The sequence below is a fragment of the Ceratotherium simum genome, chromosome 30, assembly GCF_057802395.1.
Source record: "Ceratotherium simum simum isolate JZ-2026a chromosome 30, ASM5780239v1, whole genome shotgun sequence".
NCBI lineage: Eukaryota > Metazoa > Chordata > Mammalia > Perissodactyla > Rhinocerotidae > Ceratotherium > Ceratotherium simum.
The window spans coordinates 35,184,778-35,203,933 of NC_141929.1; the positions used below are offsets into that span (position 1 = coordinate 35,184,778).

A 19,156-nucleotide genomic window follows, 5' to 3' on the forward strand; every position below is an offset into this window, starting at 1 on the left:
GTTATCTCCTTCAGGCTGGCAGACTATGGACTGGGTTACACTTAATAAGGCACATACTTAAGTAGAAAATGTAAAAGCTAACTACTTAAAAAAAAAAAAAAAAACCTGACATAAGAGTAAAAGAAACATTAGCAGTTTATTAAATTAAAAATGTCCTCAAGTAAATATTTAATTCTGGTTATCAAATAGATCAGCAGACTTTATAAGTAGATTTTCTGCTTAATAATTTTGTCAACAAATTATACAGATATTTAACTTATTATCTTTGATGAAAAAAAGGTGCTTAAGGAATAAAGTCAAGAAGGTTCACAAGAAGATGGTCCAGGAAGAGGCTTCTGGGTTACGTCAGAATGCTTTTTGAGCCATGCAAATAACTTCCACAGTAAAATCTGGCTTGTTTCTTAGTTACGTTAAATATCAAGGAGCATATTAAAATTTGTTCTCTAACATTTATTCTGCCCATAAATGTTTTGACAGAACGGCAGGTAGCTAGAATCTTGGGGTTTAGAAGCCGTGGCAAGGTGAAGACACCACTTCCAAGGAACTGCCCATACATGTCCTCGTTCCTGCTTGAATGCTACATCATCGTCTAATAGTTCACCAGATGGACTGTGTCACTGATGAACATTAGGATAAAGAATGACTACTAAATATAACTTTTCTACTCAATTAAGTTTAACAGAGCCATTTATAGAATACTTTGCTCACGAAATACTTTATGAGAATGTTGCTTCCCACTAACTGTAACAGTTTAATGAGCTAGGAGAGCAAGAACTGACGGATAAGAATAAACTCTTCTGACCATTAATTTTCACATTTCAATATTTATCACAGCAAAATTGGGAATGTCTTTTTTAACATTTACCATTTAATTTTTGAAAAGTTAATTGAAAAGCAACCAATTTCCTATCAACATTCTTAGTGACTGAAACACTAAGAAATCAACAGCATATTATAATTGAAGGAATTAATCAGTTTCAAATTGTAGATCAATATTAAAATGAAATTGAGATGTATTATGAATAATACAAATATCAACAAAACTTACAATAATACCCAGTAATGGGGATTTCTCCAGAGCAACCTTGATAACTACACCCTAGTCATTGGGGAGGACATGGCAATGAGCACATGTCACAGCAACAGGGTCCTGCAGCCCACTGCAGTCAGACTCTCTTCTGACCCACCTACGGTTCTGGAAACCCCAAACGCTAGTCCACAGGTTAAGGCAAACACAACTCACACTTACCATTACATGGGGGAGGGAATGAGAAGAAAACACATGGAGATACAAGACTCCGGAGGAGAAAGACTATCAAAAATGCTCTCCCTACCGCCCATGTTTTGCTCTCTGAAGACTTTATCCAGGAACATCTTGAGCCAAAGCAAATAATCTAAATATTCACAACAGGCTCAAAATGCAAGTAAAGGTAAAACACACTCAAAATAGGACAAAAATATAATACGATCAACTGTTGAAGACTGCTGGGCAACTACACGTAAAACCAGCAGATCCCACAGATCAGAGCTAGCTTTGAAAACCATGCGCCAACTTCTCCAAACAAAACAAAGACACTAAAAACCAGGCACCTTCCTGGACAGCTTAAAACTGGAGGAAAAATGCATTTATCTTTATCATCAAAACATAACCACTCTGCTTTTGTGCTGACACCTCTTTGACCCATCAGCACCTCTAAAAACCAGTATTTAAACGTTTATTATGACTTTTTAAGTAGCTTCAACACTGCCCAGGTACACATACATGACCGCCAGAGAAATGTCACCACAGTGAGGCAGAATTTGTAAAATCCCGTTCTACAAATACTAGCAAAGGAAGGTTATGATTTATGGATATGGATGGACTATAATATTTAAATGACACATTTCTGATATATTCACAAAATCTTTATAGAAAGTATTAAAACTCAAAAAAGAAAAAAGACAGGAGTCAAATACAGAGATGAAATGTACAAAACAAATGAGCAGGCAAACTAAAAGTTCTTGAAAGTACTTTACTTCAGATTGAAAAATGAACAGCTTCCACACTGTTCATTGCAAGATACACAGTATTCACGAATACAATGCTGGTCATTTGAGGAAATGTACACACCTCAATTTCTCCTTCATGCTTTTTCTTTTAGAAAGATACTGTTTACCAAAAAGAAACTTCAGCAGTACAGGAAAAACTATTTTCCCAATAAATTTACGAAAACCTAAGATTCCCAATGGAATCAAGATTATCTTCCCGCTACCACCACCTTAATATAATCACATGCTTATTGGAACACTAATATCCGCACCCTCAGAGTACATTTATTGTCAACAATGAGGGTGATTCTTTAAAAAAAAAAAAAGACTTCAGTGTGGTAAATGTAACATGGATCTCTGCAAGTACTGAGTGTCTGAAATAGGCAGCTAATACTGGATTTAATATTATTTTATAAATAATTGTTCCCTTAGCAGTAAACATAAGTCTACACATTCACAATAGTCCTAGAAAATAAATACTGTGATTATGCACATATGTTATGACAAACTAGTTTCGAAAAACAAAAGCTCAACATCTTGATAAAAATTCTGATCAGAATAAAATGTGACTCTAAAATTTAAAACATTGTCAAAATAACATCACATTTAAAATCTTCCACGGTTTACACAAGTATTATGAGTTTCCAGTTTTCGAACACATTTTTCCATGGTGAATTAAAATACGAACATATTGAAAACTGTTAATTTCAGTGATGACATCAGTTTTGGTCTTACTTTAGCATTATTTTCTTTATAAAAAGTTGTACTAAGTGTTCATTAATGGTCTGATTGGTCTTCGGTATTTCACAAATGTATATAAAAGAAATTCCTAAAAGCCAATGGTACTTTATATGTATATGTATATATATACATATATATATATATATATGTAAAAGAATCTCATCTCAGAAATGGCTGTAATTAACAGAGCCACACACCATGATGCTAAACATAAGAGCTTTCACTTGAAGGAAAGCATTTTCAGAAATGTCACTTACATTCTATTATATTAAATATTTCCAACTGAGTTTCAAACTCAACATGTGATGAATAACAGAATTATACATCTCATTTGCACTCAAAGCTGACCACAACCAAAATTTACAGTATGATTGAAACAAGCCAATGTTTAAAAAATTTTTAATTAAAGATAACAATTCCATGAAAGGAGAGGATAAAGAATGGGATGACAAGAAGTATTTGGTCTTAATAAGGCAATACAAAATAGATCCATTATCAAAGACCATTTAATTTTTAAAGATCAACAATACCAAAAGCATAAAGTGGAGTATAAGAAAATAGTTTTTTATAAGTATGATTTAATTAAAGCTGTTTACAGTTATTCTCTCCCACAGTAATTAAGCATGAATTTAAAAAAGAATAAGAGATGAGAAAAACAAGCACACGCAGCACACAGGGTTAGAGGAGCCAGCATGCAAAGTCTGTGGAACTTGAGGTTTCACTGCAACAGGAATGGGACCAGGCACGGGTGGCCTTTTTTTTCCTATTAGGAAGGAAAAAAAAAAAAAAAGACTGCAAAGGAAACAAACACAAAGTCATGTAATTGCCCACTGCCCAAGACGACAGCACTATAGAAAACAGTTGCAAGTTAATTTTTAGAGATGACTAGAGTTTTCAGTGTTTACACAAAAGTACATAGTACATTTTTTTTTTTTTTTTTTTTTTTTACAAAATAAAATAAACGTCATTTGCCACCATAAACCTTCTCTTTAGAGAGGAAAAAATTTTGCAGCAGGTCACAAGGGTTCTATTAAGTCATTTCAATGCTGAGGAAAACAAATTGAGTAACAGAACTAATCACTTCCCTATATATGGATGTTAAGATGACAATTCAGATTATTTTTCAAACTAATCCTGAGAAAAATCTGTTTACAATTTAAACAGTAATGTTATGTAAAAAGTATTAACAAATCCACTATTACAAATATCAATTTCCTATATGGTCATCTATATATACACACAATAAAATGGTAAATATATGCAAAAATATTAAAAAAAAAAAAAAAACATGCACAGATCACTTTCCCCTTTGGAATCTGGACTTTCTATAAGATACCTTTGTTTTCCTTCCCCACCCCAACCTCTGAAATTGTGTTTTGTTTCTATCACCCTACCCACACTGAATACTATTCCCTATAACTCTGCATAAAGCCAATGAGAAATATATTTATTTTACATTCAAGCTTTAAATCTTAAAATGACCCTGTTGTAGCATATGACTTATCAAATGAGCAGCCTTTTTTATTTTCCCCTTTTTTGCTTGCTTTTTGTTTTTGCAGTTGTCAGTCTTCATGATCCATTCCGTGGCGAGCTGGGAAAAAACGCAGTTGCTAAATCAACGTCTGAACAGTGTAAGGCTCCCGAATGTGTCCCAGGAGTCCCTATCCAACTGTCCTGAGCATGAGATCATTGCACACAGAAGACAGTCCATCGCACAACGCCGACTATCTACAAAGGTCTGAGAGGGGGGCGTCCCTCTTGTGTTTCCTCTTTTTGCCATGGTAATACTGATTATTTGATTTGCCTTGATGCTGTTTGTTTGTCATCAAGGAACCATGGCTCGTTTGAGTTGTACCTTGGAAGCCTTTGCTGGAAGAACGAAAGAGCCTTGCTGATCCATGCTGCAGAAAAGGAAAGCGGTCAAAAGATATCAGTATGGTGGACTCAACAGAGTGCTCGCTAAGACCTGACCTGGGGAGCTTTCACAACTAGGAATATGCTGACTTATCTAGTAGGCAGAAAACGATGCTACAGGAGTGAACTCTCTTGAGCTCTAAAACTTTTTCATGGAAATATTGAAAAACATAGACCACTGCCTTGCCTTCTTAACAGAATATATGGAACATAAAACTTTTCTTAAGGAACCTATCAATGATATGCCACATGGAAAACATCTTCCTGGAAGAAGCTCTTAGACACGCAGGTGCGCGGCCAGGTCAGGGGTTGTCACGCTGGCCATTCTGCAAGTTAAGTCAGACACGAGGTGACTGACCTGACACTCAATCTCTACTGCCAACAGGCTTTCTTCCCCAGGGCCCCCACTGTACTTGGAGAGGGTGGCATGGCCTTAGGCCAGAGCCCAATAGGAAATGGCTTCTTCCCCTCATTTTGATTCGTTAATCATGATTATTAAAATTTTAGGCAACTAAAAAAATTAAAACAGAGTATCTCTGTGGCCTTTTTAAGTCAAAGCTGATGCTAGCTGACTGACCATGGCTGATCACTGCCTGATCATTTTAACACAGGCAACTAGGTATTAAATATTAAAATATAAAAAAAAGGACACATTATTTCCAGATATGCACAATATTGCCATGAAGTCATGCAAAAGCTTCATGTGAGTTTACTTCAAGTACCATGGAAACCTTTTTATAACTTAATGTGATTTTTTTATGCTGAATCTATAATAAAGTAGGTTGGCTGGGACATCTTACATGGACCAGTCACTAAATTCCCACCAAGCTTTATGTTACAATGGTGTCTCGTAAAGATCCTCAGGACATCCTGTTACTAGAAGCACTGTCATGTTTTGGAACCTCTTAAAACAAAATAGGTTTGTTCTTTAACCTAAAGTTTTCTTCAAACCCATGATGTATATATATCATTCACATGTAAGAAATTCTAAATACTCTGTATTGAACACTAAAACTTAAAAACACAAATTCCACACACCTGAGATTTGTTGGTGCTGTTGGACGTGTTAGTGGTTTGGGTGCTCTGCATCTTCCCCACTGCCTGAGAAGACTCCAAGGACGCATCTTGTGACCCCACTCGGTTCCCCGTGGACGGACGGCAGAGCAGCTGTTTTGGGGTTTTGCATGGTGTCGCATCAGAATCCTAACACAAGTCACATGAGTTATAACGTGATATATTAAGAATTTAGATATCCAATATTAAGAAAGGAAAACAATTTCAACTAAGTATTCTCTGGACTAAATTTAAACACTGAGGGTTAAAGGAAGCACACTAGGAATTTATAACATAATGCTTAAGTCTTCCTCCAAACATTTAAAATGGCTTATTCTATCAGAGGGCTTCTATTCATTGTTAAATCCACTGCCCACGCAGGACCTTGTTAATCGGCCTTGAAGGAGCTCACAGAGGTCCAAGTTTATTTGCATTTTCATTTACAGAAAATGAACCATGGATCGTGGAAAGAGCATCTTAAAGAATCAGGACCTAGGTCCCAGTCCCTGACTCAATGTCTTCATCAAACACAAACAGACCAGGTTAAGGAGCTCAATCTCTGAGAGTCTGTGATGACAAATCAGTGATCCCTCCAACCAAACACACCACGTGGACAGGGACTCCCAGAGATGATGGGCTGAGCCCACCTGTTTCTGGGCTGCCTGGGTCACGACTGCGCTACTTCTCTCCTCAGGGCTACCGTTCGCCCTCACACTCTACCCAGCGTCTCAGAGTCACATACGCTCAGTCCCTAACACTTGCGTCTCTGCTTCTGCCCCACTGTGTCTGTGACATCTAGCTCAGCATCTGTCTTCCACAGGTCTGCTCTAGGAACCAAAAAGGCACACAGGTAGATTCTGTATGAGGATTTATGATTCCATTATGATACATGGTCATTGTCAACAACATAAAATTATGTTATTTAGATTACTTTTTATGTCATTTACTTAATAAAGTAAAAATTCGAATAATGGGTCAGTCTATTTTAGATCTCAATTAAGTAAACTCAAAATTAACCCTATAAGGAAAAGTAACTATAGATGTAACACACTAAAACTTCAATCAGGATGGAGACAGAAAGTAGATTAGGGGTTACCAGGGGATGAGGAAAGGGAGGAATTGTTAGGGACTGCTAATAGATTTCCTTTTGGGGTGATGGAAACATTCTGGAATTATATAGTGGTGATGGCTGTCCAACACTGTGAATATACTAAAAAATACTGAATTGTACATTTTAAAATGGCAAACTTTATGTTATGTGAATTATATCTCAATTTTTAAAAATTAAATGAAGAAGCTCAAAAACATTATTCTGAGCAGAAGAAGCCTTACACAAAGGAGTATATACTATAATGATTCCATTTATGTGAAATTCTGGAACAGGCAAAACTAATCTATGGTATTAGAAGATCATAACAGTGGTTACCTCTGAGGGTGGGCTCAGGGACTACCAGAAAGCATCATAAGGGAACTCTCTGGGGTGATGGTAATATTTATATCTTGTTACAGTTTGGGGTTATACATGTGTATACATTTGTTAAATTTAGTGACTGTATAATTGAGATTCCCTTTTATGTCACTTTTATATCACAAGAAAAAACCAGACAAATATTAAAATCTGGTTAATGATGAGCACACTACAGTACTTTGGGGGAAGTGTACTAATGACTGTAATTTACTCAGAAATGTATCAAAGAATAAGATGAATTAATGGATAGAGGGAGGGATGGCTAACTTTGTGATAAGCAAGTAAAATGTTAATGGTAGAATCCAGTGGTGTATATGGATTTTCACTAAAATTCTTCCACTTTTGCTGCATGCTAGAAAATTTTAATACAATGCTGAGAAAAAGTACAATCATGAAAGTTACTAAAGTTTCCCAGTAACGAATAAGAAAATGAGTTAGCCTTAGCCCTCTAGACAGAGCGATCCCCAGCAACAGATCTCTAGTGTCTAGGTTTAGAGAAGTCCTGTCTTCATACTTACAACATCACTAGAGCTGGACTGTGTGGCAGAAGAGGAAGACACTGGACCTGATGAAGAGTTTGAAGAGTGTTTACTAAGAGACTCCGAAGTTTTACTTCTACATTTTCCAAGGGCTTCATTTTCTTCAGATAGATTATTATTACATTTATCTAACTGCTGAGTATCTACTATCAAGGTAACACCATTTCCTGAAAGAGTGGCAAAAGATTGGAAAACGTTTCTTCCTATTAAACACACACAACATAGAAAAGTCTCTAATATGCGGTCAATCAATCAAAGAAAAACTCTTACCATTGCATGAAGGCTCAGGCCTATTCTGCAAGCCCCACTGCTTTGATATCCAATCTCTGTATGTGGCAACTTCGTCCGTTACTCTAATTATTCTACCTAATATGCTACATAGGTTTAAAAAAAAACACGGGGGTACATTAATTTGAAGATAAGAAGCCACAACCAATTTTGATGCAATGGACTGATTTTAGTTCAACTTTTACCTCTCTGTTTCGTTGTTGGGATAGTACTTTGCTATTGGGGATACAGCGTGACTCAAAACAACGTAGGCATAATCAAAGGCCTGTTTCACTTGCATGGCCCCATATGAACTCCTTCCAACATCATTACCTTAAAAGAAATATACATAAAAAACAGTAAGGTTGACCGTTGCTTAATATGAACTAAATGTTCATGAGCCCTCTTCAGGGAGAGCGAGGACAATGACTACCCCACTGGAGTTGCCTCAGAATCTGGGCTGTCGGTCGTCCTCACAGTTCCCCAGTCTCTGGACGTGTGTATCATGCAGTAAGTATGTTATTATGGCGTATAAATTGCCTAAATGTATTCTTGCCCAACAGGGACTAGCCCATACACAGTCATGTAAACAAAAGAAATAACTGCCTGTTCCTCCTAAGAGGGAAACCAAGCTAAATTAGAAATACCTATTCTTCTGTTTCTATTAGCTAGACAGATATCTCCTGCACTAAATTATGAGCTCCTAAAAACCAAGGACCATCTTGCTGAAAAATCTTTGTGTCCTTTACATAGAGTAGGCTCCCAATAAATATTTCCTCAATGAATAAACACACAGAGCTATTGATGTTTATAAGATGGCTCAACAAGCCAGAAAAGGGCTCCTAGGCAACCACTGTATCTCTCAACTCCCTTTCCTTACTCATTAAAGCAAACGACTAAAAGCATTTCCACTGAAGTCCGATAATGCGGATTTTAAATATTTTGCAATTTTATCAGGAAAAAATATTGCCCCAAAAAACTGGGATACAAACCATGCAAACATTAACTTCATGGAAGCATGGAAGGAAGTTATTTTCTCTTTACTTTCAAGCCAACATAATACTGGAAAAAGGGAGACTATGCAAATTAAAGAGGAAAGAAGGGGTCCAAAAAGAAAATAAACTGTCTCTTTGAACCCTTTTGCTCATGAATTCTGAGATATGTTACTGTGCTCACTGCTGCTAAGGCCTTCAGAATCCTCACATTAAAGCCGTGGCTGAAAACTGGCTGGAACCAGGGCACTGAGGACATAAGGAAGAAGACTGGCCGACAGACAGGAGGTGCACACAGACCCACCCAAATGGCTAAGACCTATTTCTCCTTCGCCTTTCACAGTCAAACGGACTCTACTCCCAACTCATCTGGAAGCATGTACCATTTTTATGGAGTGTGTGTTTGTTTATTTTGGTATGTTTGCTTATAAAATATTTTGATGAAAAAAGAGTGACTATAATTAGAAGTTAATCCTTAATTTTTCATTTAAAGAGAGTGTCAAGTACAATAAAGTGACTGACAATGCCCTTTCTCTGAATGCCCACAGATTTACCTAATGTCAATACCTGGTTGTAAAGGATCTTCAATATAAAGCATTGATGGCCTGTAGCCATCTAGCATATTTTTCTGTACTTCATCTTTGGCCACATATGAACCACCATCCTTTATCCGGATGCCAGTCTTTAAATAATTGAAGTGTCGTCCATATAATTCAAAAAATTCTATTAAGAGAACACCATAGTTTGTATTGGGGATGCAAGCATCTTCCCTGGGATGTAACTGAAACCAGAAAAAAAAAAAAAAAATTATATTGGAGTTTCTCTAAATTATCAAGGTGGAGATAATAAATGACATCCTAACTTCTATAAACAGTACTATTATAATTTTGGTTTAGCACAGCAGCCAATAGATAATGGAGTAATAGCAGGCTATACTGCTGTTGTATACAACACTACGGCCTCGAGGGTGTGGAACTGGTGGGGGACTTGTAAGGCTGGATTTTACAGCTGCCCCAGGACGACGACAGGGCTGGCTTGGCCCAACACAGCAAGGGAGTCATTCTGACTCACCAGCAGAGTCAGCCAGTTGGCAACACTGTGTGACATAAATACACTCACTGACAATATTAAGACTTCTAATTCATCTTATCCAGATAGTAGGTTTCAATTCCAGCTAAACTTACAAAATTAGTTGCTTAGAAGACATTCTTATTTTTGGTATTTATACTACTGTTTACACTTATGGAAATGCCATACCTTTGCATGTTAAAATTTGTGGTAAAAAGTCTCAAAAATACTAGAACATGTGGGATTAAAAACAAATAAAAATTCTTTCCTTGGCATTTTAAAATACTTATTTGCTAAATTATAACAAGGTACCCCATTTAAAGGGAAAAGTCATAAGTAATGAAGGGAAGCATTCCAATTAGAGCTTGATTTAAATTTTTTCCAAAATATTCCCCAATTAGTTTATTTTTTTAAATTTTAGTGTATATTAGCACGGTATAACTATACAACTTACCTGAAGGAAACTGACTGCCATTAAAAAGAGACTATAAGAACCAATTCCACCTGTAAATACTTCATTAAGGTCCCTCTGTAATAAGAATTGTTTCAATACTAAAACCAAGTATGGTAATACAGGATATTTCTGAAAAAGAAATAAAATTATATTTTCAATGAATTCCTATCTCAGTAATAGCTCTAAGCATTAACAGCATAATGGGCATAAACTGATCCTTACGTTATAAACTTTCGTGGAGATATGCAATATACTTAATTTTCTATTTTAAGAACAAGCTTTATATAAAAGAGTAAGCTATAAGTAATTAAGGATTTTCTCCTCACATCTAAAACCTAAAACATGTAGATGCAAATACTGGCGCCAAGCACTCACTACAGGACAGAAACACTAGCAATACATATTTGACGACACTCATTTATGGCCAGCACCGCATGATACTCATTTGTAAACGGGTAACAGAAACAGTACAGGACCAAGTCTCAACTCCTCATACACTACATCGGCGGGATTTTACAGAACCACTTTTCCTGGGTGGCGCTCCACCAGGTAAACCAGGTCTTTCAGGTGATCCTGCACAGCCCAAGAGCAGGAGTAGTTCTGCCTGCTGTCTTCCACGTGGGCAGGTGACCACACACAGACCCACCTCCCACACTGTACAGAGAAGGGTGAGAACACCTGAGCTGGCAAACACAGACAGCGTGAGCCCATCTTTCACTCAGGCACACACTCATCAAGTACTCTCCACAAGCCAGGCCCTGGGCCAGGGATGCTGGGGGGAACAAAGCAGGCAGAAATATCTAGAAAGAAGTCTTAACAGCCATTATCTAGAGTGGTAGAATTACTAGTGATTTCTAGTTTCTCCCTGACACAATGAACACATATTAATCCCATAAGAAAGCAGAAAGTTTATACTTTTGCTAATCATGTCCAAGTAAGCAAACATGAGAAATAACAAAAATATGGAGAAATAATCATTTTAAATATTATTGTTGAAGTCAAAAATAGATACAGTCTCTTTAAAGAACAATTAGGCAAATTTCCAACCATTTTATCTGCATTCTATACCTTTTGACCCAGAAATTCCACTTGCTGGGGTCTTCCTACAGACATTTACAAGTGTAAAGAAAGCTGCAGGCACGGAGGGATGCTCACCAAGCACTGTCTGTGACAGCAAAGGACACTTGCAACCACACTGGGAGAGCTACACACAGCGCGACACACCCTGACAAAGGGCCTCCGTGTGGTCAGTGAAGGAAGAAGGAGACTTGTCTGGGCTGATATGAAAAAACCTCCAAAATGTTAAGTTAAAAAAAAAAAAGTATAAGACAATGTGCGTATAGTGCGCTGTTCCTTTGTTAAAAATTTCAAGAAGGGCATAACAAACAAGCACAAACAAGGTTGATAGGGGCAAGTCCTATAAAGCTGATCTAAGCATATCTGGTGTAAGAGTGACTCGCTTTTCACTCTCCTTTTCTATCAGTACATCTTTATCATGTATATTATTCTCAATTAAAAAACGTTTCTTTTCTGGGAAAAAGAAAATTTACACCTACCCAACACCTCCAAAACAGTGGGATTATGGATAATATTTCTTTTCTTTTCCTGCTTTTCTGCACTTTGCACATTTATATAAGAATATAATGTTTATAACATGATAAAGTAGTTAAAATTTTTCCTTACAAAAAAAGATGAGCCTGTAGAGCTGTTGAAGAAAAAAATTGTGAATGGATAGAAAAGATAGTCTACATAAGCCAAAGCAGTTAACAATTTTATCTTTGGGAGCAAGAGGCTGACGTGTCTGAGCAGGTGAAATGTTCTGAAGATGATGTTGACAAATTCCTCCCTATCTTGGAGGAAAACAGAGCGAGTAGAAACAGACTTAAATCACTCCCAGATAGAGTAAAGAAACCTGCAGCAACCTCACAGCGAGGTGGGGATGAAACTCTAGAAAAGGCTCCCTACGGAGGTTCTTAACCTTAACAGCAGATAGCAATTGACTGTGCAGCATGATTTCAGCCCTTCTCTAAGAGGGAGGATCTAGAGCAGAGAAGCTCTTCAAAAGCGCTCTCAACCCCTAATTCATACTTGAGGTCACATGATAAATTACTGATTATTAGCAGAACAAGGAAAAGAACACCACTGCACGGAAAAGAAGCGTCTGTCAGCAACACGCATATAAAAAGAGTTTGGCAGGGGCCGCCCGGCGGCGTAGCGGTTAAGTGCTTGCGCTCTGCTGCGGTGGCCCCGGGGTTCACAAGTTCGGATCCCAGGCGCACACCAACGCACCGCCTGCTAAGCCATGCAGTGGCGGCGTCCCATATAAAGTAGAGGAAGATGGGCACAGAGGCTAGCCCAGGGCCAGTCTTCCTCAGCAAAAAAGAGGAGAACTGGCATCGGATGTTAGCTCAGGGCTGGTCACACACACACACACACACACACACACACACACACACACACACACACACACACACACACACACACACACACACACACACACAGACACACACACACACACACACACACACACACACACACACAGACACACACACTCTTTGGCAAAGTATATCAGAATGCCACCACAACAGAATCTCAAAACAAAACTCTGTTTCTAAAAGTTTCACTAAATAAACACTATAAATTCTCTGACCTTGGTAAAATCTTTGATGAGGTCAGCTGCTCTCACGCCATTCTGTACATTAAAGCTGATATCAACTTTCACTTCAGTAAAAGAATCTGTTAATTTAATAATAGGTACCTAGAAAGAGAAGAAAGGTAAAACTAAAATACTTGAACCAAATTAAACGATAAAAATCAGGAAATGGAAGGTTACCAGACCTGAGGTCTTGACCTCCTCTGAGGACACAGAAACACTGAGTGTTCTGAACACTACGTACCAGTTAACCTGGCCGTCTAGATACCTTACAATACACATTTAGCATTTAACTTCATACAATGTATTTTAAATTTCTATTGATTGAGAAATCAGGTAACAAAAACCTTTCTCAACATTATGTACTTTGGAGAAGAGTTTCCAACTCAGTACAAGATCCAGAATCATGACCGTCAGGCATACCACCAAACTGTTTCTAATGAGAAAACAGTCAGATTCTTTAGCCACACACAATAACCCACTGGCATTATTGGTCAGTTTTTCAAACAGCCCAAAAAACAACCTAACAAGAGAAGATAAAACATTAAGAATTATTCTCAAATAAATGAGAGAATGATTTATATGAGATATTAGCAATTCTTAAAAAAAAAACACAACAGTTCTATTTGCACCATGCATTAGAAAATTTAAGCCAATAAACTGTGTGCGCAGAACTGAGTTTCCAAAGTAACAACTTTTTATAAGAAACGATACAAGTTGTTCTGCTTTAAGAAAACCTAATATGCAAAAATCCAAACTTCTAAAATAGATATATTTATTTCTAAAATGAGCTTCCATGGAAGTTCTTTAATGGCCATTCCAGATATAGTTAAAATATGACTTGAGGGGCCAGCCCTGTGGCTTAGCGGTTGGGTACGGACGCTCCACTACTGGCGGTCTGGCTTCAAATCCCAGGCGCGCACTGATGCACTGCCGGTCCGGCCATGCTGAGGCCGCGTCCCACATACAGCAACTAGAGGGATGTGCAACTATGACATACAACTATGTACTGGGGCTTTGGGGAGAAAAAGGGGAAAAAAAGGTGGAGGACTGGCAATAGATGTTAGCTCATGGCCGGTCTTCCTCAGCAAAAAGAGGAAGATTAGCATGGATGTTAGCTCAGAGCTAATCTTCCTCACAGAAAGAAAAAAAAAAGTGACTTGATGTACAAAATTTCAACTACGTACAATTTTTCAAGGACTCAAAATAAGACAGACGATACATCGTCTGTGTAACTATAAACTGTTTAATAGGTATCCATATTTTCATTTATACTTTTTTATATTTAAAAAACCTCTACAGTGAGTATTATGACAAAATTGAGTATTAATTTTTAAAGAAATATATAACCAGAACAAGTTCGTTTTTTCACAAACAAAACTTTTTATGGGGGCCGACCCTGTGGTGTAGCGGTTAAGGTCGCACACTCCGCTTCTGGGGCCTGGGGTTCGCAGGTTCAGATCCTGGGCTCGGACCTACACACTGCTTATCAAGCCATGCTGTGGTGGCATCCCATATAAAGTAGAGGAAGATGGGCACGGACGGATGTTAGCCCAGGGCCAATCTTCCGCAGCAAAAAGAGTAGGATTGGCATCGGACGTTAGCTCAGGGCTAATCTTCCTCACAAAAAAAAAAAAAAAACTTTTTATGTACAAGCACAGTGATCATTAATAAAAGAATCATTTGCTCATAATCAAGCTGTGCTCACCAAAATTAAATGTTAATTTTATAAGTTTCATGCATAAGTAACTAGAGATTTTAAGATGAAACGCGGAAGAACTTACAGTTGCTTTGTCTAGAACTTTCACTGAATCCTCATCTGCAACTTTATGTTTCCGAAGAGCTTCTTCCAGGGTCCAGAGGGGCAGGTTCTCCCACTTCCCAAATACCACAAGGTCGATGTCACTGAACACAGAACACACACACGAGTTGTTTGAAGAAGCAAGAAACTATACTTGTTTTAACTTACATTCAAGCTTATAGACTCCAAATTAGTGTAATTAAAACCTATTTCTCACCCTGCCCAATGAACAGTAAGTGTGTTGGTGATGACTGCTTTTTAGAGGGGAGTGGGGGTTGGTGATTTTTAACAACCTCCTCCTCCTAGTCATTTCACACAAGTCAGGCCTCAGAAAAAGATGGTTTTTAAAGAAGTAAAACCTCAAAAAATACCAGTTAGCATTTCCTGCTCATAAAGGTTTCTGGTACCAAAAAACTTAACAGCTTCCTATGTGGATGAGATTACCTGATTAACTGTGACAGATCATTAAGTGTAAAAAGCAAGATGCAGACAGTGTATGTAGTATGCTACAATCAGTGTAAAAAAGGAAGAAAACACACAGGACACACACGTCCTTTGATATGCACAGAATGTCTCTGGAAGGACATGCGAGCAACTGGTAACAGCGGCTCCTCCAAGAAGAGGACCTAGGAGACAAGATGTGGGATCCAGACTCTTCACTGCAATTATTTTTGTGCCCTTTCCAAATCTCAACCATGTGAATCCATTACCTATTCATAAAATTTAACTGAATTTTTTAGAAAGAGTTAACTCAGGGTTTTGCTGAAGCTCAGAACCTAAATAAGGAAAAATATTAATGAACTCAAAGTTGAATATGTTATGGCTTTTGCAGGCCTAGGACAGCAATGCAAAGAATGGAAACCGCTAGGAGCCATCCACTTCAACACATTTTAAGTTTGGGTAAAATAGATCAAAGCAAGCTCAAATCAAAAAAGGTGATGGATGCCTTCAGCTAATCACACCATACTGTGCACTGAAAAATTTGTTCAGAGTGTAAATCTCACGTTAAGTGTTCTTACCACAGTAAAAATAATAACATAAACATGATAGAATATTTTTCCTTCGTAAAGGCCACAGCATTTCAATTCTTAGAGAACAGGTACTCACCCCTCAGGGAAGCATTACCATCCCCACAAAGGTACCAACCCCCCCAACCCCTGCCAGGGTGTGGGCCAAGACAGCCCTCATTTGGGAATACTGAGATAAGCAAGGGGCTGGAAAAGACCAAGGCCTTCCTCAGAGTTGTACCCTGAATTTCTGAGTCAGGATGCTGAAACAGTAGCTAATAGTACGAATTCTTAATAAAAAATGAGAGAACTGGCATTCCGGAGTATATACAGCTCTACAGTATAATCAAGTGTTTTACCATATTACATTAACCTCTGTGTTAGTAGGTTAAATTATGGGGTTGAATAGTTCTCTGCAGGGTAGTCAATTGCTAGAATTGGTAACTAACCGATTCCACTGCTACATGCTCCCTCTTTTACATCTCTCTGAGATGATACAGAAGATATCTTTATCATCTCAGCTTGATAAGATGATCTGAAGTGATATTCTATCTCAAATAAAATGCAGGTCAGTGAATTTTTGTTTCATAAATCTGTTGTTTCTACTCTTACGCATTCAACAGCCAAAATGAATACACTCTAGGAAAACGCACAATACCTTGAAAGCTTTATAAATGTACTAACCTTGTAGGTAAATACAGGCCAGTTTTAAAACTTCCGAATATCTGGACCTGAAATAGAAAAAATTATTATATTAAAGTATCAGATGAAAAGCCACCAAGCTATGCAGAAATGCTGGTTTTTTGCTACCCTCTGCTGGTACTTTTTAGTACTACAAGAGCATTTTTCATAACACCATGCTTGCATGAAGCGGGGATCCTGTGTCTCATAGGCAGACATTTGGAATATAGTTTAAACTTATTAGGGTCAAATATCAAACACACAGACAAAAACAGAAAACTTTCAAAAGTAATATTCAGGTCACTAATGCTCCCTTATAATCCAGAGATATGATCACAAATCCTTAAGTTTTGTTCTCTAAGCAGGAGTTCAGACAGACAACTGAATGAGGGTCAGACTACTCCAATTGCACGACAAGCACTGGCCTGTAGGCCAACCCACAGAGAACACCAGGCACTGTCATTATAACATCACACTGTGGCATAAAACCATATATCCACATAAAACCACATAAAACCATTCTATCTCAACCCACAGAGAACAGTGGAAGCCTCAGGCAGGCATGTGTATGAACGATGAAAAAGCTCAACCTTTGAGGTGAGATGGACCCGGGAACCTAACCACAGCCGTGTGTTCCTCACCTGTAAAAAAAATATGGATAAAATCCCCCACATCAGAAGGAGGAAGATTAATCTAGATCAGGGTTTCTCAACCTCAGCACCACTGACATTTGGGGCAGATGATTCTTTGTTGTGAGGGGTTGTCCTATGCATTGTATGATGTTTAGCAACATCCTTGGCCTCTATTCACTATATGCCAGGAATACCTCAACAGTCTTGATAATCAAAAATGTCTCTGGGGGACCGGCCCAGTGGCATAGTGGTTAAGTTCACAAGCTCCGCTTCGGCGGCCTGGGGGTTCACAGGTTCAGATCCCAGGCACGGACCTACACACTGCTCATGAAGCCATGCTGTGGTGGCATCATATAAAGTAGAGGAAGATGGGCATGGATGTTAGCCCAGGACCAATCTTCCCCAGCAAAAAAAAGAGGAGGATTGGCAACAGATGTTAGCTCAGGGCTAATCTTCCTCGCCAAAAAAAAAAAAAAAAAAAAAAAAGTCTCCGACATTGCCAAATGCCTACCGGAAGGCAAAGTTTGTCCCCAGTTAAGAGTGACTGATTTAGATCACATAGGAGAAACAATGTGGCACACAGTAGCTGCTCAATAAAATATTAGTGCCTCTCCTCTTCCCTTTACCTACAGTATCTTATTTGAAGCTTCTTTGTTTTACCAATTGGACAGAAACTTCCCTGGCTTCCCCTTCACCACGTCATGACAGAGTCTAAAGAAAAGCTATATATATATAGAACACAAAGTAATAGATTCTAATAAGTTACTTCTTTGAATGTACGAAGTTGTAGAACAAACCCTCGAAGGAGCCCTAAAAAGTGAAGTGTTACTGCAATAAACAAAAAATTAAAAAATAAAAATAAAAAAAATAAATGCCCCTTCCATCTTGTCCATGATCATAAAAAAAAATCATAATAAAAAATGAAAAGCCAAAAAAAAAAAAAAAGTGAAGTGTTAATTTCATATCAACAACAAGAACCACAAATAAGCAAAGAGGAAGTCTTGGGCATAGTTCTATTTGTTGGGTGGGGGCTGCACTGGGAGACAAGGAGTGGTCAGAGAGAGAGAAGAAAACAGTTTCAGGAGAGGAGAACAGACTTACACCTGCAGTAGCCTAAGAAAACGAACTTCAAATGACATAAGAAATTCCTACTTGACATTTTCATTCAGCTATAAACAATTATACAATGTTTATACTGGCAGGTTGGAACAGAACAGTAATGGAGTTTTGACACATCACATCCAATAACCGTCTACTACAACAAGGCTTGCTCTGTCTTTCTTCTCTTTATACTAATGATTCCTAAATATAGTTTGCCTTTAGTAGTTGCTATTCAGCACTGCAAAGAAACAGTTTAAGTCACCTGATTCAATCCAAATAATTAGGAAGCCCAAAAGTCTAAAGGCTGAAGAGAATGGAATGAGACCGTAACTCTACAGATGCAGACACAGCTGCAAGGGGGACTCTGAGAGAGACACGGACACGTGCTCTCCAGCTGGGACAGGGATGTCACCCTAAGCACCCAGCTACCCAGACAGGCACTCACGTCAGCGCTGGGCCAGAGCTCCTTAATCACACTCTCAATCCTGTTCACCACCTCCATCCGCATCTTCTCCTCCTCTGGTCTCGGAGACATGTATTCATAAAAATCACTGATTTCTTCATGCAGACTGAAGGAAAAAAGCAGAAAAGTTAATAAGGGCAAGGCCAATCTAATGAGAAAGTACTATCTTAAATAATCTTATCTAATTAAGTCTTATAAGATAACTCAAGCTGATGACTTTACATTCACAGATTTCTATCTTAATTTTAATGTTACAACTCATGTTAAGTTAAAAATGGGAATGTACAGAATTTA

The 19,156-nt window shown here is 38.0% G+C and overlaps 1 protein-coding gene across 1 annotated transcript in view; it reads right to left on the bottom strand.

The window, feature by feature from the left end:
- Positions 1–1,992: 1,992 nt before the first annotated feature.
- Positions 1,993–19,156, bottom strand: part of TENT4B (terminal nucleotidyltransferase 4B) — a 63,923-nt gene continuing 46,759 nt past the window's right edge. The window contains 11 exon segments of the mRNA XM_087420286.1: positions 1,993–4,670; positions 5,722–5,886; positions 7,723–7,769; positions 8,014–8,117; positions 8,217–8,343; positions 9,570–9,783; positions 10,525–10,653; positions 13,175–13,282; positions 14,962–15,082; positions 16,670–16,716; positions 18,845–18,968. Of these exon segments, the coding sequence (XP_087276412.1) occupies positions 4,494–4,670; positions 5,722–5,886; positions 7,723–7,769; positions 8,014–8,117; positions 8,217–8,343; positions 9,570–9,783; positions 10,525–10,653; positions 13,175–13,282; positions 14,962–15,082; positions 16,670–16,716; positions 18,845–18,968 (1,363 nt within the window). The 3' untranslated portion in view covers positions 1,993–4,493.